We start from the raw sequence: 27,329 nt of genomic DNA on the forward strand, positions 1-27,329 counted from the left end.
CACTTATTGTAGAGCTCTTCGTTCACTTCACGGTGCTTTTCTGTACTGGTTCAACTACTAAAAAAATGAAACATCTCAAAATAACTTTGAATGTCTGAATACTTTCAATAGTGCCTATTTTAATCAGCCTTTACCATCAAATAAAAGCTAGTCACACGATGTTTGAGATTTCTGTAACTGTAATTCAAATGAAGCAAATGCTTTTTCTTATTTTCATTCTAGCAATCTGAGCTTCCTAAGACCATTCTCCTTCTGCCCTGTAACTTCTTTTCTTATCCAACACTTTAAGCCTGCAAGCAATATGCAGAGTTGAGCAGACAACCCCATAAACAGTTCAAGACCTTGAAAAGTACAATGTAGCCAGTTCCTAATTTTCTTCCAAAATAAGGCATAATGCAAGCAAAAGCTTCCATTAAAAAAAAAAAAACAAAAAAAAAAACAAAAAAAAAAAAAAAACAAAAAACAATCCAGTTACAGAAATCCATGACTACACGCAATTAATGGACTGTACGATAGCAATCACTGATGTGATTCATTACATTCAATTCACTGCAAAAGCCAGATGACTATTCTGTGCTCATGCTTTCCCTGAACATGGACATCTAACACATTCTTTCAAGGCCACAAATAGGTGCAATACCTGATGAACTATGTAATGCATGTGGTCACATCCAGAAGCAAGAAATCCTTTCAGTTAAACCTCTTTACTTGATCCAAGGTGATTCTTATGTCTTTCTTCTTAGACCACTGCCCCTGCAATGCTTGTCAGACTCTTTGCTGCCTTCATTCCTGCTAACCCAGACAGGGAAGGAGCAGCAGAGACCACCACTTTCCAAGGTAGGACAATAGCTGGACAAAACTTAAACGCACCCAAAAAACCCAGAGCTACTTCTCATAGCATTGCAGCTAAAGAAATACAGTTACAACTATGAATTATGTTCACCTTAAATATATATCAAGCACATCAGAGAGATGCATCTGTGCTGAGCATTCCATTCTCATGCCTGCTCCACTGCTTTGTTATGATGAAATGAGAGGAAATCCAATTTGTAGGTCACTGCCCAACTCTCCTTGAATTTATATTACTGCAATAGCACCTACAAATATATAAGCAAATATAATGCACCACATGCAGAGAATGTGAGATGAACAATGTACACACCGAAAAATTATGTCTGAAATTTTTTAGAAATGGGTGCTTAAAATTAGATTTACATATTCACACTGAGATGAGAGTACTTTGAAGTCCAGCTTTCACACATGAGCTAGGATTTTCAAAGCCTGGTGAAAGAATTTCTAAAAATGTTAAACTGCTCTGCCTCTGAATGTAATATATACATGCTTATGTGTCTATAGTGAAAATGTTATGTATTTTGTAAAGGATTATAAGAGTTTTTTCTCTTTGAATATCAGTTGACTTTGATTACAGAAATGAATTCAATTCATGAAGAACTGAATGAAGGTGAGAGTAAGTACAAACACAAATATGTAACATTGCAACAGCCCTGTAGACACCGCATACCTTACAGGAATCGAAAGTGCTTGAAGTAACACCATGCTGAAAGCCAGTTCAGCAACTGGAAACATGTCAAATTTCACTCTCATTTACACCTATGCCAATTTGTAGCAACTCCACTGAGTGAAACAGTGATATTGTTGAGATTAAAAGAAGAGCAGACTATGAACCTCCATCTGTATAACAGTACTAAACAAGTGCAGTATGAACATACAGTTAAAGTAGTATAATCAAACAAGCTCAAAGAAACTATTGCTGTGGAGAAGGGATGGGAGCCAAGGGCTTAGATACACAACCCTTCTCCTTAGCTTCTCTTCAAGGTGTGTGAAGACATTCCCACAGTCCTCTGGATCTGCAGCCACCCCTCCCACTCTTGCTCAGACTGAGTCTATGTCTGCCCAACAAATGAAAACTAAATAATATCCTCACATATGTAAGTACATATCCAGAACTTCCATCACCTTCTATGCTCTCAGCCAAGGCAATAAAACACAGCTCCGCAGCTTTGGACTTATAAAATATGTGATCACAAGCTGCATGTGCTTAAAATTCATCATCAGTCTTCACAGAACATATTTAAAAACATCCCAATCATCACAAAATGTGGATTAAATTAGTATAGCCAGACTAGGCTTTGCTGCACAGCAGTGTTTTCCTCAGCTGCTCCTGCTTCAGTTTCCAGAAAGTGATTCCACTGGCATAAAATTAAAATCAAAACAGCACTAACTGACCAAAGGATGTAGTTCATTTTTTTGTGACACCAAATTCATTCTTCATAAAACCTCCTCCCAAAAAAAGGGAACTACACATGGTATCAATGGCCTATCGCTGTGAAGTACAAAATTCAAATTCCAAAACTTGCCAACAGTCACACATAATAGCAAAAGGAATGCTTTTTTCCCTATTTATCTTTATTATGTGCTTAGTAATAGATTTTTATTAGAAAAATTCAAGACAGCAAATGTAATATTTTCGATGCAAAAAAAGGTACACAAGAACTGCTATTTTTGGGGTTTTTTTCAATATAAATAAACAGTAGGAAAAAACTTTCTGAGTAGTCAGTATTTGTTTCCCCTCCTTTCCTTTCCCACAGTAAACAGGCAACTGACATTAAAAAAAGGGGAAAAAATATGACTAGTTAAAAAAATAGACTGGAGAATTTTTATTCCATTGACATCTGTCCTGCTACATCTTTGCTTATGGCAGAGGAGAGCAATCTACAACATGTATGTGTTGCCTTCTGATTCCATGCCTTTTCTTTACAGACAAAAGACAGAGGAATTGCTGTTTTGTGAGAAGCGGGGACATTTTGAAATTTTCAGTACAAATTCAGTCCAAACATTTTTTGCTGTTGCGATTATTTCAGAAATTATGTCGCAAATTTTCATTCTGATAATAAGCATTTCCTCATCCAAAACAACCACATTTCATGTCAAAGTACGCAACATATTTCAAATAAAAGTATCAAAATGTAACATTTTCCCTCTTTTTAATCTGAAAAAGAAGGCTGATAGTGGCCAGGTTTTATGAGTATACAACAGCACTACTCAGGACAAGAAAGACAGAGGTACAGTAAGTCCATAAAAACACAGAGAAGGTAAACAGTAACACAAAACAGAAAAGTTGAGGTGGTAAAGACAACTTTTTAGCAGTAGGGTAGGTAGAAATAGCAATCTGCCACAAGAAGGGCTTCTCTCTGGAGACAAGAAGGTCCATGCTCCAGCTGGTACCTGGAGGTGGGAACCCCAGAGATGTTCATGCTGCCACTATTCCCCAAGCTCTTCTCTATCTCAGTGACATCACAGCCTCAGCCCTAGGATGAGACACCTTTCTTCTGGACAAGTCACCAGTCTCCACACCACAGACATAGGTCACAATTGAGACATTCACGATACACAGAGTACCACCAGGCAATTTCAGAAGGCTTCAAGCATCTGCCCTTCTTGTTCTTTAGCCCAACCTTTTATACTCTTCATCTTACATGCACTGTACCTGTGTGCTTTCTGCTCCCTTTGGTGGTCGGTCAGTGCACCTCAGCACTCCATGTCTCGTTGCTTTCAATGCTGTTCACCCGCTTTGCAGAGCTGTAGCCCATTAGGGATGAGGCTGGCTGCAGCCCCACTGCTAAATACCACAAACTGTGTACCTACATACCTACAAAGGCCCAGCTTTACCCACAAAGTTTTATCTGTTAGTTCAGGTGGTTACTGCTCTCTCTACTGTGCTGCCACAGCAGGATTCAGGACTCCTACCCAGTCCCCATCCCTGCCCCATGGCTCCACATGTGTGATGGCAACGAGCACCACCTCCATCACCGAGTCACCGCAAAACGAGTAGCTTTGTGCTTTCCAAAACAAAAAGAGAACATATTTTCATTCATAACTTCTAGTCTTTCCCAGGGGGATGTGAAGAGCCTTATTTGCTCCAAAGAACCCCCGGGCTATGCCTATATAAGCTCCAGCTCCTAAAAGATCAAGCTGGCAAGTTAGAAGATATAGAACAGACAATAGGCAGACCTTTGAGTCTACAAATTGAAGGTTGAATGATTGGCAAACAACCTCTCCTCATGAAAAATTATGCTACAGCAACACAATAGTAATGGGAGCCAAAAGTATGTCTATTCCTGATTTGTAGACCAGGTTTTAGTTATGCTATAATCCTCTCAGTATGCCTGCTTAGGATCCCACAATCACACAAGTCATGAACACTACCCACAAATCCTTCAGCTTCCATGCCGAGCAAGCGACACACCAGATGAAGAAGGATGGAAAATATACATGTGGAATTGTTCTGGGAACTTAAAGCACACATAACAGTAAACAAAGCAAATATGGTAAAAAACCTGTTGCTATTTTCACAGCATTTGTGGAGCAAAGCTGCATAAATGCAGAAGGATGCATACTGCCTCACACCTTTCCTCAGATTCCAGCAAATTAAGCACAGCAGCACAAACAGCAGCAGGGAGAAGGAAATGCTCTGCAAAAGAGCTTCCCTGTTTGCTGCAGCACTACAGGTACATATTTGGGTTTGTGAGTGAGAGATGAGCAAGAAGTGTTAAAATTACCTTTCCTCATGGTTTCTTCTACAGCCTTGGCTGCTCATGGAGATTTGAACAGGGAGAGATCCCTTGGTGCCATCCTCCCTCCTCCAGGCACAGCTGAAGCCAGTTTGAAAAGGTTGCTGTGGCTGTCCCCGGTCCACCTGGGGCTAGGCTTCACAAAGCCATTGCCAGTTTGGTCTGGTAACTATAAGACTGTCTCTGCTCCCCACTGAGAAGGTAGTGCCACTGTCAGATACTGGAGCACTAGCTTAAGTGGCACTACAGACAAATTTTGGCTGGTGACAAGAGAGATGGCTGAAAGCCAGCTGACAGGGAAGAACAGTATCAATCTCTGTGCTGGGGGAATCCTCTGAAAATGCTACTGAAGCAAACAGCAACTGCTAGTGGCACAGAGGCAAACAAGACACGAGTGATCCTGCTCTCACGGAGAAGAGAAAAAGGCAAACGGCTGAACTGAAGTAATCAACATGAACTTGAACCATGGCACAGGGCAAACATGTGGCATGCCGTATGGAAACTCAGAACAAAACAGAAAGCTTGGAACAAAATGAAATTAAAAATCTGCTTCTATTTCAAATTACTCCACTAAACATCTAACTGAAAATTGTGTTGGAAGTTGATATGACTTTGTGACATGTTGTTCCTTGAAGGCTGCCATTTTCCATCAAAAAAAGGTATGAAAAATGTTTCAATCTGGTTACCTTGTATCCAGCAAGGCTAGAAAACATTAAGTTGTAAGCTAAAAAATAACATCACACCATTAGTCAGCAGGAGATAGCTGTTCAGCCAGCATCCATCATAATGTTTTCAACAATCCACAGATACCAAATGCCTGGAAAAGAAGGCCGGCAATCACTCCAAGCATGGATTTTGAGCTTTAAATTAATTTGATGAATTATTTTTTTTTAAAGACAGGCCCTGTGCAGCATCACTTTTCTTACTGTTTCTAGACATAATCTACCTTAGAAAGGGTGACCAAATGTCCATCTACAAAACAACTGAGCCTGGAGCATTAGGGCACTCTGTGCTCTGAGGGATCATCTGTTGAAGAGCTTCACACTAAAACATCCCTGCAAAAGTACCTAAGTGTCAAATCTAAGTCTTAAAGAATGACTGTGTTTAAAAAAAAAAATCATTCTGTGTAATTTCTGATAAGTACTTGAATGAAATCAGTTCAAGAAGAATGAAGAGGAATTAAAATGAAGAATCTAGAGCATCTCTGCTATGACAAAAAACTGAGAGATCTGAGAGAACTTACCTAGGAGAAAAGAGTTGGTTCAAAGAGGATTTCATCAGTATATAGAAATACTTGAAGGGAGGGTGCAAAGAGGACAGAGCCAGGCTTTTCTCAGTGGTACCCTGTCACAGGACTAGCAATGGACACACACAGAAAAACATAAGAAAAAAACCTTCTACACTGAGCATAGTCAAACACAGGAAGAGAGATTGTGGAATTCCTATCCTTGGAAATATTTAAAAATCATCTGAACACTGTTCTGGGCAACCAGCTCTAGGTGGCCCTGCTTGAGCAGGGCAGATGGATGAGATGACCTCCACTGGTCCCTGTCAACCTTAACCATCCTGTGACAAATGGATGAATTATTACCAGTTATGCAAAACTATATAAGAACAAAAAAAATAAAGCAGTAATGACCAAAAAAACCCCCCAAAACCAACAAACCAAAAAACAAAAACCCAAAAAACAACACCACTTTTATATTCATTAGGGCAAATTGGATTATATTTGTCAATAATACACCTATTTGTCCTATAATACACCTAATGGCATAATGAGACTAGAGGGCTCACTCCACCAAGCTCAGCTACCAGGCCAAAACATGGCCCAAAATGGTTACACATAAAACTCAAACACAACTGCAAAACTTAAGTCTAAAATCGTATTCACACATTTTCAAACTCCCTTTCTTACATTCATTAAGTTCAGAGAACTGATTTCCATTGGCAAACTCTATAGCGGTATCATTGAATGTCCAGAGTAGGAGCTGAAACAACCATTGTCAGAACAAAAGGCAGAGAACAGTCTATTCATGTTCTCTGTCCTCTAAGGAGTATTACAATCACAGAAACACCTCCTAGGTTATTTAGTAGTTTATTTATGTAGTAGTTTATTTATTTAGTAGTTTATTCATGCTCTGCCAGCATGAGATTCTTCCCTACAATAATTTCTAACACTTGCTTTCGCCAACTTAAGAGCAATGTGTCACATCTAAAAAAAATGAGTCTACTATGAACACCGTCACCACAACCCTAGCTCTTTCACCTTGAGAATGAACATTGTAAACAACCTTTCCCCCCACCCCTGCAGACATTTGTTGTTTTCTGCACATTTAAACAGATGTGTGTGCTTATCAATTGTAAAACAAAGTCATTTACTTAAATAACTGTGTACAGATTAAGGTACTTCATTTTATATATAAACTTTCAAAATACTGTGACTCCTTTATATTATTTAACATACAGAAACAGAATCCTCATACAGAGATTTCAAAAATAACTCACCTTTGCATTTAAGCAAAGAAAGAAGGATTTGCATTTGCTATGTGAGTATGTATGTGAAGGTACATGTGTGCATGTACATACTTTGTATACATGTTACCTAAAAAAATATTAGTCAAGGATAGAAAAAGTCTTAAGGAAAAAAATTAAAATATCCATCAGTGTGAGAATAAATGCAGTTATGCAATGCAAAGGTCTGTAACACTCAGTGTATCAAAAATTGTTATGAATGAGAAAAGTATCTTGTTAAAAATGCCCATGTATGAAATTAGAGACAAACAGGAGAAGCAAGAAAGTTCCAACAGTTCAGAAACATTGTGAAGCCACTTTGCTGCAGTATTCCCCTACTGTTTCCAAACACACACCATATACTTTATCTGAAATCACTTAAAATACTATCTTCAGAAAGCTGAACAACTTACTCAACAGCATACACAAAATGAAGTTTTTGAAGAGGAATGCTACATTTTGTTACACTAGTGAGCCTTGCTGGGAAAAAAACCACAAAGTTTTGTTTTTATTTTAAGCGCACACAAACTTTTCTTTCAAATTCTTACCTATTTGTTTCCTGTACTGGTCAACAGGAGTCCTTGATGTAGAGGCATCTTTTCTACCCATTGTTTTCAATCCAAAAATCACTGTCAGTATCAGAAAAAAAAAACAAACAAAACAAACAAAACAAAAAAAAAACAAAACAAAAAAAAAAAAAAACAAACAAAACAATAACCACAACATTATTCCTAAATAACGTACTAACAAAATCAATTGCTTATAACATCAGAAAAATGGTAACAAGCAACATTTACATGATTATACACAAAGACATAAGCCTTCCCAGAGTACAATGAGACACTGGAGTTAATCATCACTATTCTGAAGACTATTAGATACATTCTAAACATACCTTTTTCTCCACTGCATGGGTTATTAACATTACAGAATGCCTGTTAGTTTGAATGAAAATAAAGAAAAAAGAAAGGATTTAAACTGATTGCACTGTAATTCAGCATTTGGTACCACTGTAATTCAGCATTTGGTACCACCAATTACATTCCTATATAATTTATTTCTTTAGTAAACAGGGAATGAATGTAGAATTGTGAGCTGTTTCCATTATTGAAAATACATTTACACCACACATAGGAGTCAGAGGCAGGACTAGGCTGTGTGCATCCACAGGTGAAATTGCCCATGAAACCCACCTGCAGACGAGCAGATACCTAGGACACAGCAACTCCACTCTCTCCTATTTTCCTGCCATGGGCTCTAGATATCTGTGAATAAATAGGAAAGAAGAATAAAATCTGAGAGCTGGGGCTGTATGCATTTTACACCTCTCAGGCATGCTATTGGTAGTTTAAATCACCTTCACTGCATTTAAGTAACAACCATGCAGCCTCTTGAATGGGATTCTCATGTTGCACAGTCATGTTGCACACATCCTCACAAGGAGGTGACACTAGGACTGCACAAGGAACTGCATAATCATCCATACAAAGACGTTCCTTCTGGTATATTGGTGCTTCCACACCATTCATGTAACTGCACAAGCACCATCTGAACACTGCTCTAGTAAATTCCTCATGTATCTTTTAACATGCAAAAGCTTATAGTCTTATATTCATGCCTCAAAGGGCTGCCTCTCAAGTGGCAGATACTACAAACACACTCATTTCACCTCTTTTTCCCTGATTATGAAATAACTGGCTGTTACAGTCATGCTTATTGCTTAAAACACTGGGATTGAGCCCTTTTAGCTGGGCTGAAGGCATGACTCACCACAGTGATGATAAGCCCCACCATCTGACTGCCTCTACAACACAAGAGTCCCAACATAAACACCCACACTCATGAGAGGTCTGACGTTTCCAAGAAGTGTCAGATTTACTGTTCAAGCACAGAAGATGCACAGCAGCCAACCCCTGCCTTTTCCCAACTGGCCCTGATGAGAACCATGCCAAGGGCAAACTTGGGCTGAATCATCCTGGGTAGCCACAAACCATGCGCAGATTGTGCACATATGGCCATGGAGTTATCTGCAAGAGTTGTACTTTCCTGTTAGGCACAACCAGCTGTGCTACAGCAAGACAAGCGTCCCTGGTCGCTGCCAAGGCACGCTTTCTGGGAACTGCAACCCTGGAAGGCACTGAGATGCCAAATCACGACCCAAAAAGCATGCCATGGCACTGCTGAACACTACTGCCAGCATCCCAAATTTAAAGCAACCACCATTATTTTCTCCATAGCTTCAAACATGATTTAAAATACAGCTGTAGGAATGATGCCCGCTAGCTATTTGTGCATTTTAAAACCACAAAGTTTATTACTTTATATTTATCTGTTCTATATGCATTTCGGGCATTTAATGTCAAGTGACAAATCCAGGCTCCTTAATTTCATTTGTGGGACACATGGCGCAAAATGAACTGGGATGCTCCAAAGTCAGCAACCTTTTTTAAAATGTATTCGGGAATAATAGCAAGGTAGAGAAGAGTGCCACTAGTTTTTAATCTGAACTGAAAATTCAATTATAGCATTCTAATTTTTCCATATATTACTTTGGTTCAATTAAGAGAATACTTCCTGCTTTATGTAAAACACAGTTGCAGTGAACTGTAATTCACTGGGTTGCATTTCTTTCCCCTTCTATTATACTTCACAGGATTGGGTTGTATTCAATACCATTCACATCATAATAATTAGAATGGAAAAATAAAAGCACAATTTGAAATTTCAGCTAATTGAGGAGGTAACAGATACATTTTTACACAGCAAAACTAGTTCTTGGCTTTTTTATGCCACTGTTAGGAGACTGTTTTGACTTGCCTTTTGCAATTTCCACAGTCTACTAATAGTTTATAACAAAACATCAGCTGTGAAAGATGTTTGCAGTTTTAGCAATGCCAATAAAACAGAAGAAGAAAACACAGGCAAAGATTATTTCCTGACTTAAAATAAGCCACAGAGATACTCGGTTTTGCCGGCACGGCTCAGTGTCACCAACTCTTGCATCTAGAACCTCGAGTCCTCTTTGTTCTTCAAAGGGATGCAGTAATCATCATTCATTTCCACTGCTTTGATGGTCACAGAGCAAATGCCTGAGAAACCCACGGAGACACTGGCACACAGAGCCCAGGGTCTAACAAGACAGCTATTTGCATAGAAGATCAGCCACAATTTAGAATGTGTTGTGATAGATGTGGAAAGGGAATAACAGGTCTGTATTAGCATGTTCAAAACTGAGATTGTTATCACAATTTAATTCCTTGGGGACTACGGCTCATCACCTTCTCTTGTAAAGAATCCAATATTTTTGGGCAATTTAACATGAGCTAGATTTAAGCTAAAATATGGATTAATAAGAGATAATATTTATTATTTATGAACCTTGCTACAGGAATGATTTTCAATGCAACTTTCTAACCATTTCTTGATAAAGAAAAAGCCTGAAACCTTTGTGAGTTACAAAACTAATCTTCCCCATTTAAAATAGGAGTGCTCATCCTACAATAATTGATCATCTTTACTGTAAGAGAAATTTACACTCAGGTCTCTGACCCTTTTGCTGCTTCTGACATCAGCAAATGGAGGATCTTCTGGAGGCTTCTTCTGTATTTCTTTGCCAAGCCAAAGGGACAGACAGCACACCATACTGCATGTATCCCAAGCAGCCTTCAAGTCCCTAAAGTTTTAATGACTACACAACCATTAAAAAAAACATGTAAAGGAACTTATCACTGCTCCTTCTACTGAAAATACTTGAAAAGTAATTTCAGATAATATGAAAGCAATGTGAGCAGTCCTCAACTTTCAAGCTTTTATAAAAGATGGTTTTAAGAAAAGAAAGTGAGGCCCCAATGATTTTTTATTTACTTCTGCTTCAGGGATGCTACAAGATTAAAAGACATCTTTGTTTTTGTGGTACTCTCCGCTATTTTTTCACCCCCTTTGGCTTCCCCTCTAGTAATTCACCTTTGAAAGCTACACATTCAGAAAAACACTTTGTTACTCTCTTCTTTCACTCCTAAGCAGTGGCTGATAATAATTAAAGCACATAATAAATAAATTGCTTATTATAACTTCTAACCGTCAATAGCATTTGGTAAGATAAAAACCAGTCCTAAATGTCCACTCAAGGTCTGGCTACACTTTAAATCCCAATTCACTGTTCTTGATGTATACATAGCATTTTCTACACCAGCTGAAAAAAAAACTGAAGAAATTACATTAATGAAATAGAAATGAATGACTATGAATGACTTTAGAAATATTAATAAAAAATAAGAATAGGATCTACAGAGAGATTGCACTTTGTACATTATTGGTGCAACACAAATGATTAATAACAATGATAAGCCTTAAAATGTAAATCAGTACACACTCACAAGACATGCATATCTGCATGTGTACAAACTTTCTTAGCAGTGATATCTGACAGCATGTCTGCACTCTCCCAGTAGGTTGCCTAAACATGAACAGTGGGCATATTAAAGAAATAATCAATGAAATTACTGGTTTTGTAGCTGAAATATAGTTAGCTGAGAGAAAAGCAAGTAAAACTTCAGGACAGAAAAGAATCACTACAGAACATAAAGCTACTGAACCAAGTCTTTGGCATCTGTATATATGCAGAAGTTCCTAATCTTTAATTGCAAACAGATATCTACCTTAAACATAACTCTTTTTTTGTTTGTTTTGTTGGATGTAATGCAGGTTGATCATCTGAACTCATAAATCAGTTCATTTTTAACATGATTCAAAGATGCTATGAAAACTTACTGACATCATTGAAGGAACTGGTCTTCCCCCAGTTAACTCCATAGCTGATAGTTTCGTAACCAATGGATAGTAAAATATTTACAAGTTATAAGAAAGCAAAAGTAGCACTTTATCTACCTCAGGTAAAATTCAAGGAGCACATCGGATCATCTGGAAGTTATCCCAAAGAACTGGCAGCACTACATTTAAAGTGGGAAGCCATCTGCTTGTAGGTATTTTGGAAATGGTTGCTGCTGGTTATTATAATTGGCTTTTTTTGTTATTGTACTGCTGAAGTACAGTAACTAAGATCTGTCTACACAGCAGTGGAAGCAGCCTGCAGCCAAAATCGCTAAACAAATGTAGATTAATTATTTAACCATACTGTAGCAAAGAAAAAGAATTTAAAAATCTTTACTACTAATACAACCTTAAAAAAAACTTCTACAAACAAAATACATTCGTGTTTTTTTGGTAAGCCTTACAGCAATCTTCCATTCCTCTGGAAAGTCTCTCTCAAAGAATATTATTTCCAAGGAAAGAGTCCCCTGCCCATGGTGCTTCTTGCAGAATCAATCTCTGCTTTATCTAGGGATTTATTTATTCTTCTGTTAATAAAAGGAACACAATACTTCTTTACTTAATTTAACCTTGAAAGCAGCAGAGGTGATTTAAATTTAATTAAATTTAAGAAAATTAATCAAAAACACAGGATCCAACTCCAGTCAGAATAGATATTAAAATAATTTCAACATTCTACACAAGGACAACACACACTGTACCACATGCCAAGACTCAAATTATATAGGAACTACAACTTTTACTCAGAAGCTGTTTCACATCTTCATGTAAGCACTAGGAACAAAACACACATTGCTCCTTCCAATTAGTACCCTCTGCACTATAGCGAAAGGAGATGCTCTGTTGTTTTTTAGCTATACAATACCTACAAACTGCAGGAAATTAGCCCTGCATTTATTTAACAAAAGTAATTAACAGATAATAGTTCATAAGAATTTTGAGCATATCCTCATGAATGTTTCAAAATCCTAAGGCAATATATTCTGAAAAACTGATTTCATCAACAACCCAGATTAGTCCCACTAAATTTCAGGAACGTAACTCAGACACGCAAGCTACACAGGAGGCCATCTCCACTCCCTTTGTAATGGGTGAAGAAAGAAATGTAATGGCTAGGAATCCAAATCACCTCGGGCAATCTTGCTTTCTTGTTATTATTTCTAATTCTGCTCAGAGTACCTAAAATTTGGTGGGATTATTTGCACCCAAATATTTGCATTTTCTCATCTAGTGAAGAGTCTACATAATTTTGCTAAATATGGAATGTTTTTGAACACCTGAAGAGTTGAAAAGATTATCCTTACATGTACTCACAGCTAGGAGAAGAGTGAACATTTCAAGGGTGGCAAAACGTCAATAAGATTTTTTTAAAGGAGTTCATATTTATGTAAAATCACTTTCTTAAGTAAAAGTAGGCTATTAAAAATGTTAAAAGGTTCCTTCCATTCCCAGAAGAGTACAGTTTGCCTCTGCTTCTACAGGATGAAAATTAAGTAGGCCAAAACACACTTACAAAAGCACTACTTATACAGAAGAGATCTATTTTGCAATTGGTGTTATTCTTACTTTAAAAAAATAGGAAATTTTGCAGAAGAATATTCCTAATTGTAGTGATTCTGTGTACCTTACATTTTATTTTCATTATTAGGCTGTTATGCCTTCAGAACAAGATTCCCTGCTTCAGAGATGAGTAGAGCTATAGCATGTGTGAAACATATATTCACTTTAATATGAAGACAGATCTTCAACTGAATGAATTTAAAATTCCAAATGTCCGAAGAGGAACTTTTTCCCCCCACTTTTATTAATCTATTATGGCACTGGTGTCAAGAAAATATCCTTAAAGAAGTTCATGAAGGAAAAAAAGCATACATGTGGTTCATTTCTGCCTTGCCAGACAGTTTAAAATGCAGTACTTCACAGAGAGAAGAGTAATCTCCGCTAAAGGGACAACTACACAATAACTGACACCATATTTCAGAATAACATTCTTCAAAATAACTAAATCTGTCTAAACATTTTTGGGGAGAGGGAAGGACATGGAACTATGGTAGAAATCAGAGCTAAAAAGGGCAGGAGAACAGACACCCAGACCACCCCACTGGCCAGAGGCAGATCTGCCAAGGATGGACACAGCTTTCATGGGAGCACCTGCAGACACTGTACAGTCACCTCTGTGGCACGAGGTGTAGGGAGGATGTCACCACCACCACCACCACACAAAACAGTGAAGCACACCTCTCTGCCTCGTGAGTCAAAAATTCATAGAGTCAAGAGCAACAATGAGAAACAATTATTTGCTCTGTCTCAGTAATTGATGCGTCAGCAGAGGACACCTCTGCAGTTCAGTTGTATCGCAGCAATTTTACTCCCTCTTTGATCCCTGCCATATATCCCTTCAGCACTCATTTCCTTTCATAAAGCAGGGACTAATTTAAATAACAGGCATTAAGCTAGAGGTCAAAGACCTTAATTTCAAAATCAGCTAAGTCTGCCTAAGCACTTCACTTCCAGTACATTACGAAGTTGCCATTCTTAAATGCAATGGAGTCCCATATGGTTTTACCGAAGTCTTACTCCCAAGTCTCAGAGACTGTTTTGCCCTCCTAGGTGTTACAGCAAGGGAAGAGTGACTTCTTTCCCTTCTTTAAATGAGAAATTAAGCCCTCTGTTCTCCCCTCTTTAGTTGTGGGAACTGACAAAAGTTCTGTTTTTCCTAAATGCTACTTTCTTCCTGGGACTGCCACAAGCCATGGCCCTGCTATAAGCCTGAATGCTTCAATTACACACACTTGTTAATTTCTCATTTGTAGAATTTTAAGCTTAGGCTCATCTTTGATGGAAATGAAATTCTGATTTCTTCCTCCAGTGAGAAGAAGTATTTAGGGATTATCCTTCCCTTTAGTATATCCATCTTAAACTACAGTTCTCAATCATCCAGAGAACAGTGTTTCGCAAAGTTTTTAATATTGCCATATGGGATAATGGCCTTTATTGAAAATAAATCCTATAACTTCTAAAATTATTCACACAAACAAAAATTGGAACAGGTAGCAATTTCATATTTATCTTGCTTTTATTTCTATGATGCCTTTCTTTTCACTTGCCTTAACTTAAGTCTACTAAAACCAAAAGATTTCAGCGCAAATTATTTAAAAACTGAAATAGCTTTTAAAAGTAATATATCAGAACAAGACACTTTGAAATTGCTGTAATTTTCCCTTTATTTTCATGCTCTCACACTGTTTATAAAAAACCCAAACTTTTTAAAGTATGTGAGGTTAAGTCTGCACTTAGTTTTTCTCCATTAATTGATATCCACTCTCCTTGAATATGCCTATCATTCAAGCAGAAACCCAACTCTCAGTAAATAATTATCTTAATAACTGAAAACCAGAAGAGAAAAGAGTCACAAATACATCATGAAGGCACAAAGCTGGGAGGCAGACAAATGTGCCCTTCTGTAACATATTTCACTGTAGTATCACACAATGTCCCATCATACAACTTCAAGTCACAGTAATTGCCAAAACTAGTCACCATGTTTATGGCCAAATGATTGCTTCCCGTCCTAGCCTGAGCAAGCCTGCAAAAGTTGAAAGCGCTCTACAAATGACAGTAGCAAACAAGAGCTCAGTCCACATAAACTTAATCATAACACTTCAGCAAAAAAAATTATTAGCTCCATTACTAAACTTGGTGTACAACAAGACTTAAAGGATAATCGTGGAGGTCCAAGGGCCTGCCACCAGAGCTATAATGCCTCGGCCCTGGAGAGGCCGAAGCAGGCAGGTGGAACACCCCTCTAAGGTTAGGGGCAGAAGTGCCTCCTTCCCACAGGCATTTGCAGGCACATATCAACATCTTTAAGTTCCATTGGTTTGTACAGTTGTTCCACCCCAGTTCAACCCTCGTTCACCACATTTGTGTACTCCCTGGAATGTTCTTCCCTATCCCGATCCCCACTCGTCCCAGTTTGCCGCAGGGTCTCACCCCTGTTACCCTATTGATTCCAATGGTTGGCTGCCCCCTCCCCTGCACCACTTTCACCTATTCCCATTGGTTCTTGATCCTCAGATTGACCCCTTTTCCCTCATACAAAACCCTGTGCCCTCAGCCCAAGTTTGTCCCTGGACACCCTCTGAAGCAATAAACACCTTCCAGATCTCCAAAGAAAGACCCATTCTCCACCTCTTTCATTGTAGCAAGCGTGCTCTGGGCCCCAAAGCGCTGGTCGCTCTTAGAAGAGCCCATTGAAGCCCATCACTTCAGGTAATCTCTCCATCCAGCATTCAGAACAAATGCACATTTTTTTCCTTTCTCTGAAGCTACTGCAGCTCAGTAAGTATTAAAAAGGCTGATCTATGAATGAAGAAAAATAGTTTTATGCCTTTTTTGTTTTGTTTTGTTTCACATGCTGTATTAAGCATTGAGGAAAGCAACTAAGCTTTAAAAAAAATTATCTAGTCTAGTCACCAGGCAAAAGAAACATGAGGTGTAAGGAGTTTTAATTTGGTGGGTTTTGTATTTATGTTTTCCTCCATTATTCAACAGCTCATTATAGACAGAGCAATCACAGAACTGGTCAGGTTAGAAGAAACCACAGTGGGTCATCTGGTCCAGCATCCCTGGTCAAGGAGGGTCTTCCTGCAACACATGGCATAGGAGTGCATCCAGATGCAGATCTTCCCCATAAAGATCCGAACATAAAGCTGGCATGCATTCCATCAGCCTTAGCACAATATATATTTTTTTGTACTTTCTTTCTTTAAAATTGCGACCAAAACCAGTAGGTAACCAGTAGCTAGCTTAAGTGTTAACAGAAAAAAATGTGAAGTTCAGCCCTACAACACTTAATAATGAGCTTAATCGTCAGCCTTAGTGAACACAGACCCACAGATGTTAACAGCAGCATTTTCAAAACCAAGTCCTACATGGTTTTGAAGGATTAGGCCGTAAGTGGGTGAGAAGTTTAATATGGTGTAAATAATATCAGCTCAGTAGTTTCCAAAGTTGTTCAAAACAATAGGCCAAGCATACTCTCTGCAGATTTTATCTAAATTGCTCAAGACTTGGCTCTCCTGAGAACTACCTAGAGATCCCATTAAAGGCAATGATTTTTAAGATAAAGAATAAAGTAATAGCTTACATGATACCATCTCTTTGGGAGCTTTATGTTGTATTTGAACAAAAAGGGGAGTCTAAGATCACTGATATCTATTGACAATCTAACCTTGAACAAAGATTGAATTAAATGAATGGATCAAAATCAGGCTAAAACCTTTATATGCACCAAATGAAAAAGTAAGCTTTAATAATCATCAGAAAATCTGGTAAACTGTTTCCTTGCCTCATTTTAAAGCAGAGAAAATTGTGCAGTGCAGCTGGAAAGAACGGCAGCAAAATGAAAAATCATCAACCAGCATAAAATTATCAGTTGAAATAGAACATCATGTGAACAGCTGAAGATTTTGGATGAAATCATTTGTGCAAATGCCTGTTTGGGCTCTTTTCATGGCTCCCCCCAGTAACGGGGACAGGGTGGGAGGAGACTACAGCCCCATCTCTTCCCTCTGCTCCTGAACAGTGTGCAGGTGTGTGTCATAATGAAGAGATTTTGCTTTACCAGAAGAATGCCAAAAGAAAGGATGACACTGAGACAAAAAAACACTAAAAAGAAGTATTCCTTTTGTTTTGAGTCATTCAATATGAATGAAATTTTATTTACCATAAAAACAGTAGTGAAATACAAAATTGAACACTTTTTAATGGGGGGCTGCTTTAGAAGATGGCACATTTTTTTTAAATCCTGAACTCTAATGTGTTAAACGTTGGCCTTTTCTGGTCTAAAAGACACCTCTGATGAGAGATTCCTATACCACAAACAGAATTGTTGTAAGACTGCTAAAAGACATCAGTTGAAAACCAGTTCGTGAGCATTTCTTATGGAATCTAGCCTGAGATAAATGGCAGATGACATTCCACTCCATTTGCTTAAATTTCCTGAGGGCATCTCCCTAAGCACTAGGGAGTCCTTGGGTGACAAACCAGGACAAGGGGTTTGCACATGCCCTTGGCTAGAGTCATAGCAGACTGTGTGCTTCTGCCATAAAATTTTATTAGGAGAAGGTGATTGCACTGCCTGAAATCTAACCTTGCAGATGACATACAACAATGAAAAACCTTCAAGAGCATACAGTAAAATGAGTTCAGATTGGTTTTCTTAAGAACACACCAACATCACAAGAAACTGCAGGTCTGTTCTCTTCCTGCTACAATTGCCCAATCTGGCCACTACTGTATCAACAGCTGTACAGCTCTATAAGTTTAAAAGTTTAAGGAGAGCTGGGTCATCTCTAAAAATGAAGCTAAGTTGCCTTCTCTTTTACCTTTCAGAAGACTTTATCCCACACACTTAGCTTTACAGCTGTCCCAGTTGTTTCCATACATGTATTTATATATTTATATGTATCTATATATACATATATGTATATCTCTCTCTATATATATATTTATTTATTTATTTTAATAAGGTGAGTAGATAAAAATGTGTAACAGTGTAGTACAAGGGAAACGTCCTCCCAGCTCTTCACTATTTCCCGCAATGCGCGTAAATGTGAATGCTCAAAATCAAAAAAGAGACAAGTTTGGTAAGAGAGTCATTCCCCTGGGATTTTTCCTACACACATTATTCCGTCCCCTTCAAGGTCCCCTCAAGGTAGAGTACATATTCTATAGTGCCCTTCTATGGTCAGGATACAGAATTATACCAAGCCTATACAATATACATTACTTGTGTGCAATAAATGACAGGATACAAATGCTTTGAATTCCTTACTCTGCATATATGGCTATGTTTTAGTACAGCATCCACATTTACATCATAATTTCCACGGGTCTATATAAACATGCATGAAGATAAACAGGCACTCTTCTCATGCAGAACTGGAAGAATTCACCCAGAAGCTTTGCTCTGTAAATTATTTCAGATGTATTTTAATGAAGCCATAAAAGATATTAGCAAGTGTGCTGGGAACTTTAGTTTTAAATTATTATGATGTTACTCTAACAGAAGTTATTAGTATTATTTAACCCCGCTGGTGTACTTAAAATGAAAATAGTTTCAAGCTTTTTTCAATAGGTTTTGTCTCTATAATATTTTTTCCAGAATGCCCTTCCTGTTTAGCCTGCTGGTCTCTACCTTTGCATACACAGAAAGATACCAGAATAAGCCCTGCTTTCAAATTATCCTATCTTTCAGAATAAAAAGTAAGCATCAATCTAACAATGCTTTATTAACCTTTTCACTCCAAATTACAGGAAGATTCATTCATAAATTAAATAGCATGTAAAAAAATTCCAAGGAAAGCAACATCCACCCTTGCTTTTACCGTTTCATGATTTCAGAATAAAAAAAAACCAAAACAGTAAATTATTAGCTGCTGCAATTCTTAGCAACTCCATTAAAATAATACTCAAATTTGTTGAAAAAACATATTCTTGAAAGCTTTTCATGCTGCATACATATACAACAAAACCGAAGCAATGCTTTTCATGTCCTCCGCAAAGGGAAGAAATGACAAATTCAAACACATTCAGCACAGCCTTGCCTAGGACACTGAACAGTACATATGCACGAGGGTCTCTGCAGCAACCAGGTGGGAGGGAGAGCTAACAGTGCTGGCTGAGGTAAGGCAGATGCGCGGTCAGAAACACCACAGCAAGCATGAACCCAATCTCAAACCCACCTCCCAAGGGCAGTTCTACAAACAGAACTAAGTCTGTTCAGGACCTTCATCATGCTTTCAAACTTTTCAGGAAATGTTTTCCATCTAAATAAAACGAGATGCAACATTCCTACACTGGTCTTATTATTCAAACTATGCTTCTACCTCTCCTAGGCATTACCAGCCCTTCTTGACACTGCCTTGCAACTGAATCCCCTTTGTCTACAGGACCTTCTTCACAAACCTCTAAGTCTTCTCTCAGCCACACCTCTAGAAAATAAAAATTTTCCATTCTGCACATACATCCAGCATTCCTCGTTCCTTGGCACATGCACATGAACTACATTCTAACAGACTCATGTTACCATGATCTCAGCTGTGCTTTAAACTTCATCCTTTCTTCATCAATCCAGCAATTTACTGAACTACTCACAAGGCTTTGCTCACTTCGCCACAATGCCTGTATGTTTACCCACAGACAACTGACCAAAACAACGAGCACATCACACCTGATGCAAATGCTGGGATAAGTCCGCACAGGCTCTCAACCATTGCCAGTGGCCTCCCAGCCATTACTTCTGAGTGCTGACAGCTCAGCAGCTCTTTATCCATTTTATTGTTACTGTACAGTTTGAATTTTAAAATTAATTTTAGTTGAGTAACAGTAAATCAAGGACCTAACCAAATTTAAATGTTAGCTATATAAATAGTGTGCTTTCAGTCTGACAGCCAAGACACAAAAACAAAACAAATAATTCACTGCTTCAGGTTAACAATTTCCTTTTGGCAAGAGTGTAAGTAATACAAAACTGGTCTAGCAGTAAAGTAAGTGATGCAATCTTAATTGGAGGCAGTGTAACCAGCTCCTCACACAATAAGAGCAACACACCGCCTACTAAACAATTTCTATAGCACACATATTACATGAAAGAAAGACCTATGGTTTTTAGTATAAGCTTTTAGGCATTATCATTTCTAAAAGCAGACAAAAGCCAAGAGTTTAAGCAGAGATGGTGACATGGTAAAGCCAAGCTTGGAAATAATTCTCCACACGGATTTGATACAGTGACAAACTGAAAATATAGGTAATTAAAAAAAAAAGTTAAACATATTCAACTCAAAACCACAGAGGTGTCTCTTCAACAAACTCTGGGTATCCGAGAGGCCTTAAGATGTTGCTGATCCAGGTGCTTAATCTCCTGCCAGAGTTCAGGAGGCTGTAAGAAAGGACAACAAAAGGGGAAATATTCTGTGCCCAGGACCCAGGATCTGATTCCCAGCCTCCACATCAGCACACAGCACCCTAAAAGGAATGTGAGCTCAGGTGAGGGAAGTGAACTGAGGTGCAGGTATTGCCAGTTCCTCCATACATACTGCAATCTCAGGGGTGGGGAGAAGCAACCAGCTGGCACCATCTTAAACTACAGCATTTAAGGCTTCTAGAGTACATCTGTCAGAGCCATTTGTGAATAAATTTCAGCATAAGAGTTTGTAGAATTGAGAACTTCATATGTAAAGATTACAAGGAAAACACAATAGATAAAAGCACAAAAAGCTACACGGGCTGATTGATAATGTAAATGTGAGAGGGAATTATCATGGGTAAACGTAACCTTTTCTTCATTTACACCACACAGCACAGCCAGGGAGAAAACAATTGAGACTTCGAAACCTACTACATTTTCAACACAATCTGCTTCCCCAAAATAAAAAACAGCTCATTACATAAAAGGTTATTATTCTGTTTCACTACTTATTTTATTTCGATAGAAATACATGAGAATTAATTTAGCTTTCTGGCTAGAGGCAAACAACTACAGAAATGCAACCCCATTTTGAATTTGTTGTCTTACCTAAAACTAGAAATAATAGCATTAATAAGAGACAACAAATTTGTGTAGAAAATTGTGTAATTCAGCTTGTCCTCTGGATTTTAACTTTCCAACTATCATTCCCAACACTAACCTACTGCTGTCATTTGTTCTTTTCCCCTCTCACACTTGTCCTTTCTGCTCTGACTTCACCATAAGTTTCTGCTGTCAGAACAGTCTTTCCTTATTTATTCATTTTACCAGCTCAACATCTAGCCCTGGATTTCTACTGTACCCTTCCTTTCCTATTTCCAATCCTTCTTTACAACCCCTTCTGGGTTTACATTGGCTAATTCATCAGTCTTTCTTCCCAATTCTGCCTTTTTTCTGATTGTAAAACATACTGAGTGAAGGCTAATGACAAGAACAATCACAACACAGAATGAACAATATTTTGATGATGTATGTATTACATTTAAAACTGAAAAAAATCTCAGGACACAATAAACTGTATTGTGCAAAGCTCCACTGTATCACTGCAGTGTGTGTTTAGAAAGCCAGAATCAAACTTAAAAAATCACTAATGATGATTTTTGCCCTGTGGCTAAAAAAAAACAAAACACAAAACAAATGAGAAACAAAGGAATGAGCACTGTCCCTGTCAGGAATGCCTCAAGTATTTACTGAACTCACTGATTACAGGGGTATCTGTGCACAGCTAGTGATATAAAAGCACCTGGGATTCTGTGACATTTTCCCATGACCTTCAAATAAAATTCTAAAGAATAAAAATGTATCAGGAGTCATAGGCTGTTGCAGATAATTCTGTGATATTAAAGCTGCATTAATGCAAGTTCTATTTGAAAATACACATGGAAGAACTTGCTCTTCCACAGCCATACCAGTAACCATCTACGTTTGTCATTACATGCAACAACAGCTCCTTCCTCTAGAGCAAACACGTTTTTTCTACAACTGTCTTTCCTTCCTATTTTCTTTTCAAAAGGAACAAAAAAAATATTACCTGCTTATTTAGTGTGTCAAAAAATACTTCAAGAATAAACCTGATTATTAATGAGCTATAAGAAACACTGTTGCTTCATCTCCTCCACCAACCATGCCACAAGGTTTATGTTGTACATAATTCTGCAGTGATATATAGGATCATCAGGTTAGTTAACTAAAGGCAGTTTCACTGTGCTTATGATTGATCAACTATGGAACTATTAAAACATTAAAAATGTTAATCTTCGTAATAATCTCCAGAATATTCTTTATATTAATTTAAACCATGGATCATTTTAATGTTTAATCATTGCAGACTTCACTTGGAATGAGGATAGCCATTCACTGAAAAGCACTTCATTTTTTATTTTGAAAAATGATCAGCTAGTATTTATTTTGCAAATCTCTTCACATATTTTCCTCAAGCAAAGCAAATGAAAAAATCCACAGGAGCAGAAAAATTTAAGGCAGAGTTTGGGTCAGAAAACATTGACTTTCACACTCCTGTTTCCCAGGAGTAACTGCATTACAAGAGTAGTACTGTACGAGAGTCAGAGGACTGGGGGAGACTTCTACTGCAAATAGAAATGACTGCCTTCTTTGTCTCCATCTTACAATCACCTATGTTGCATTCTCTTCCCATATCTCATAACGTGTAAACACAGTAATTCACTTATTCTTCACAAGTACTTAACAGAGTGACTTCCTCCCCACAATGATACTAAACTGGTTTAGTTTTTTTAACAGGCAACCCAATATTGTAATGTTAACCCTACTCCTCTCCTATAATTCACAGCTTGCATTGCTTAATGCAAAATTTAGATTAATATGGAAATATCCCAAAGGAAAAAACCCAACGACTCCCTAGTTATGATAAAAATCTCACAGAAACTCTTAAAATTCTAACTGTAATTAACAGTAACTAGACTTCATGGTATCAATTCATTTTGAAAAGTATTTAAAATTATCTAACCAAAACTAATTCATGGTCTAGAGAAACAAATTCCACAGAAAAATGCAAGGACAATGTCTTCATTGCACTGCAAAAATATAATCCAAAGAAAACAACTCTTGTCTTGTTTTCTACATAGGGTCTACTAAAATTGGATGTTCTCTGGAGCTACTGCCATAAAGTACCCTGAGCTTCAGATGCCCTTTAGAATGGGCTGTGGGAATTTCGAAGAAATACTTGAATTAAGTAAATCCTAAAGATACCCGAGTGGTACCAGAGGTTAATATATCAGCTGACATGACTAGACTTCATTCTGTATTTTTGACCAATAGTGAGGTAAAGATTTTCAAACTGGCACATAAACTGGCTTCCTAATCTGAAGAGGCTGCAGAGTCTAACAGCAAGAACTATGAAATCCAGAACAGATGTGAGTGTAGCATCTTTCAATGCATACAAACTTACACTGCATAGTTCAAATTCATGAAAAAAACCCACAACCAACCAAGCAAAAACCAGTAATAAAGATACTGCCTTTACTCCCAATTTTATGAAGAAAGTATGTATCTCCTTGCATATTACCTATCACTAAAGTATGTTCTTAAAAAACAAGATATGGAAAAATCCTGGTCATTCAATGTGAGGCAGTAATAAACTCTGGAACTCAGCTGCTTATGTGTGAAATGGAAGGAATAGTCCTGTTTATATGACTTTATAGAAGCCACATGTATTTGCCTTTGTACAAAACTCAGTGTAAGACTTAAAGCTAAATACATAAGGAATTTTGCCATTGTTGAAAGGCATCTCTGCTTTAGTAATCTGATTTAAAGTAATCTTTCAAAATCTACATGTCTGAAGAGCTCCCACATTTGCATTGAAAAAGTATTTTCTGTATTGCTTTTGTAGATACAAAATACCATGTTAAGCACAATAAGCAGGTTGTAGAACATTGTGGTAATCTCTTCTTGGCTACATAAAGTAAAATCACAGAATTCCCAAGATTGTTGATGGATCTTTTGAGGTCATCTACTTGTGCTCATCTATTCGTGCTCAACCAGATTTAGTGAGAAGACTTATACATAAATTGTATCTGAAGTAGACTTACATCTTTCCAATGCATGATGAAAGACAATCATGTCAACAAAAAAACTGGCCAAATTTTTCTTTAGGCAAGGAGACAAGCTATTTTCTGAACAATGGATTGTCTCCAGCCCATTCTGTACCAAAGAGTAAAGTGATTGATTCAGCCAAGGATGATGTGCCAAAATGCAGTACTTAATAAATGGTTCTATTTTCCCCGCATTTGTAGAATTTAGTGTATCTCTTAAACATCACTTTATACAGTTTTCCACTACAGAAATACATCTTTAATAGCAGGTACCCTTCCATTCTGATTAGCTCTTTAGGAATGAGGCTGGGCCCCAACAGGAAGGAACTCAAAACCTATGACATGCAATTGAATTACTGAGTGTGAAGGTGTATGCTGCATATACAGCCCATAAGCTCTTTCAGAGCAGGTTTCTGATACTACAATGATCTGCCCTTTAACTGTGTGGGCTGATGGAAGGTGGAGCAGCTTGAGAGCCACAAGAACACTGTGGCAGAGAATACCCTGCCAACACTTCACATTTAGAAGTTTTTGTAGCTCACATATTCACATATTTCTGTCCGGGATTTTCTGAGCACAGGCGTCACCAGAACACTCTGCAGAGAACACAAAGGAGTCCAATGTACCCGGAACACATCTCGCCTGTAAGGCAAACATAGCCAGCTCAACACTCCGGGTTGGATCAGATTTACTGCACAGCCACAGCCGGCCGAACACATCCAGCCGCACTACGCGGCCCGGTCTCACTGCACGTGGGGGGTCAGCACACAGAGCAGCAGATTGTCCAGCTCCAGACACCCTAAAACCTCACACAAGATGGAGTTTCGCACACACACCAACCACACCGCGCAGGTGGGCAGCATGGGAGCAGTCATGCCCATGAAGGAAAACCTGAGCTATCCTCCCATGGAGGCACGGCAGGCTTCAGCAAGTTCGGCCCCGTTGGTCAGGCCTCGAACACGGCCCCGCCGAGGATACCTCGGTGAGGGGTTTGTTTCCCTCCAGTTTGGCTGCCTAGTCAGGGTGGTACTTCCCCGAGCACGAAAAAGCAGCCCTGGCACTGGAGGGGTCCCGGTACGGTGAAACGGAACACCAAAGGCGCCTGCAGGACAGCGCAGCACACCAGCTATTCCAGCCCACGCCCAAAATGGCGGCAGCACAGCCGACCCTCTCCCACCCCAGCCCCTCTAGCCCGCGCTCCGGGGGCGGGGCCGCCCAGATTGACAGCGCGCTCCGGCCAATCGCGGGGCCCCGCGCTTCCAGCCGGCCAATGGCAGGGCGGGCCCGCGACGGTCAGCGGGCCGGCCGCGCGCGCCGCCNGCCGGGGCAGCGCCCGCTCGGGCCCCGCGGCCGCGGCCGCTCGCCCACCCCGGGACGCGGCGCGCTACCTCGGGCCGAGCGGCACAGCTCCGCCTCCTCCCTCCTCCCTCGCCGGGCCGACTTCCTGCGCCAGCGGGGCTCCCGCCACCTCCTGCTCGCGCGTCCCCGCCTCCCGGTCCCGCCCGCTGTGCCCCGGCCCCGCGGCCCTGGCGGTGGCCGGGTGGCTCCCGCTCGCTTGCCGTGCTCGGGTGTGTTGCAGGGTTTTCCAGGGGAGGTACCACGTTGCTCCAGACTTGTAGAGCGAAAAGCAATTAGCCTCTTTCACTCTGTAGTATCCCAGGATGGTTTGGGTTGGAAGGAACCATAAAAATCATCTATCTCCAGCACCCCATCAGTACAAGCCAAGTGGGAGCTTACATTCAAAGTCCTAAAAACAAAACGCATGGATAATTATGAATTCCAGCAGGTAATTTTCTGGGTACCTTGAGATGGGACTGAGTCTTCTGCAACAGGTAATTCCTCTGTGCAAGAAGCAAGCCACTGGCTCTCAGAACAGTCTGCTGATTAATATTGGAAGTGCATGCCTTGGCTCTTGCAGAATGGCACCTGGTGGCCAAGTGTAGCTCTCCCTTGTAAGGAAAGATACACAGGAAAATAAACATTTGCGTTTGTTTACCTCTGCAACTTTGGAAGTGAAAGCTGTACCCAGGTGAACTTTCCCATCTTTCTAGATAACGTGCGTACTGAGTGGAGAATGAGCCTGCGGAAAAGTTGATTACTCAGAGTTTATGTCCGGCATGCATACCAAAGCAGTTTTCTCCAGTCATTTCTATAGCAAGATTAATCAATGCTTTAAATGATACAGCTTTCGTAGAAGAATAGCCTGTCCTGATTTTGAGTCATGAGACAAAATATTTTTTTGTACCCTTTTCTGTTGCCAAGAAATCTCACACTGAAGATATTTAGCATATTGTGGCAGGTCACTGGTCACAACATTATGTTTTCTTCCTAAGAAATGTTGTGCTCCTCTGGGACTGGAGTTGCCACAACTACTGTAGGCACCTTCTGATTCTTCTGTGTTTAGAATTTTCAGCAATAATTTTATTTCATCCATACTCCTAATGGTAGGGCAGAAACCATATACCTGTAAAATATTTTAATATTTCGTTTTAATTTCTTGATTGTTTCAATATGATTCACTTAAATCCAAGTCACAATTATGCTCCTGGATTTTTGAATGTGGTATTATGAAAAAAAAACAGCAGATACATTGAAACAGGCATTACATGTGATTTTTGACTGTAGATTCACAACCAAAACAATTCCATGAAGAAATATCAAGATCAGTGTTCTTGGCTACATTATTTTGTATTATCTGAACCACTGCTGAGGACTTTGTCAATGTGAGTTGTAGTAGCAAAATACATCTGGTTCTAGTTCAGTTTTACCTAATTTGACCTAATCACAATATTCATT

At 39.0% G+C, this 27,329-nt stretch overlaps 1 protein-coding gene across 1 annotated transcript in view; it reads right to left on the reverse strand.

Moving 5' to 3' along the window:
- The window catches only part of TRIQK (triple QxxK/R motif containing), a 53,866-nt gene extending 27,900 nt beyond the window's left edge, over window positions 1–25,966 (reverse strand). The window contains exons 1-2 of the mRNA XM_041412890.1: window positions 25,922–25,966; window positions 7,652–7,732 (exon numbers count right to left, since the gene is read on the reverse strand). Of these exons, the coding sequence (XP_041268824.1) occupies window positions 7,652–7,712 (61 nt within the window). The 5' untranslated portion in view covers window positions 7,713–7,732; window positions 25,922–25,966. The remainder of the gene's footprint in view (window positions 1–7,651; window positions 7,733–25,921) is intronic.
- Between the last annotated feature and the right edge of the window lie 1,363 nt (window positions 25,967–27,329).

The sequence above is a fragment of the Onychostruthus taczanowskii genome, unplaced genomic scaffold (assembly GCF_017590055.1).
Source record: "Onychostruthus taczanowskii isolate IOZ18803 unplaced genomic scaffold, ASM1759005v1 scaffold4, whole genome shotgun sequence".
Taxonomy (NCBI): Eukaryota; Metazoa; Chordata; class Aves; order Passeriformes; family Passeridae; genus Onychostruthus; species Onychostruthus taczanowskii.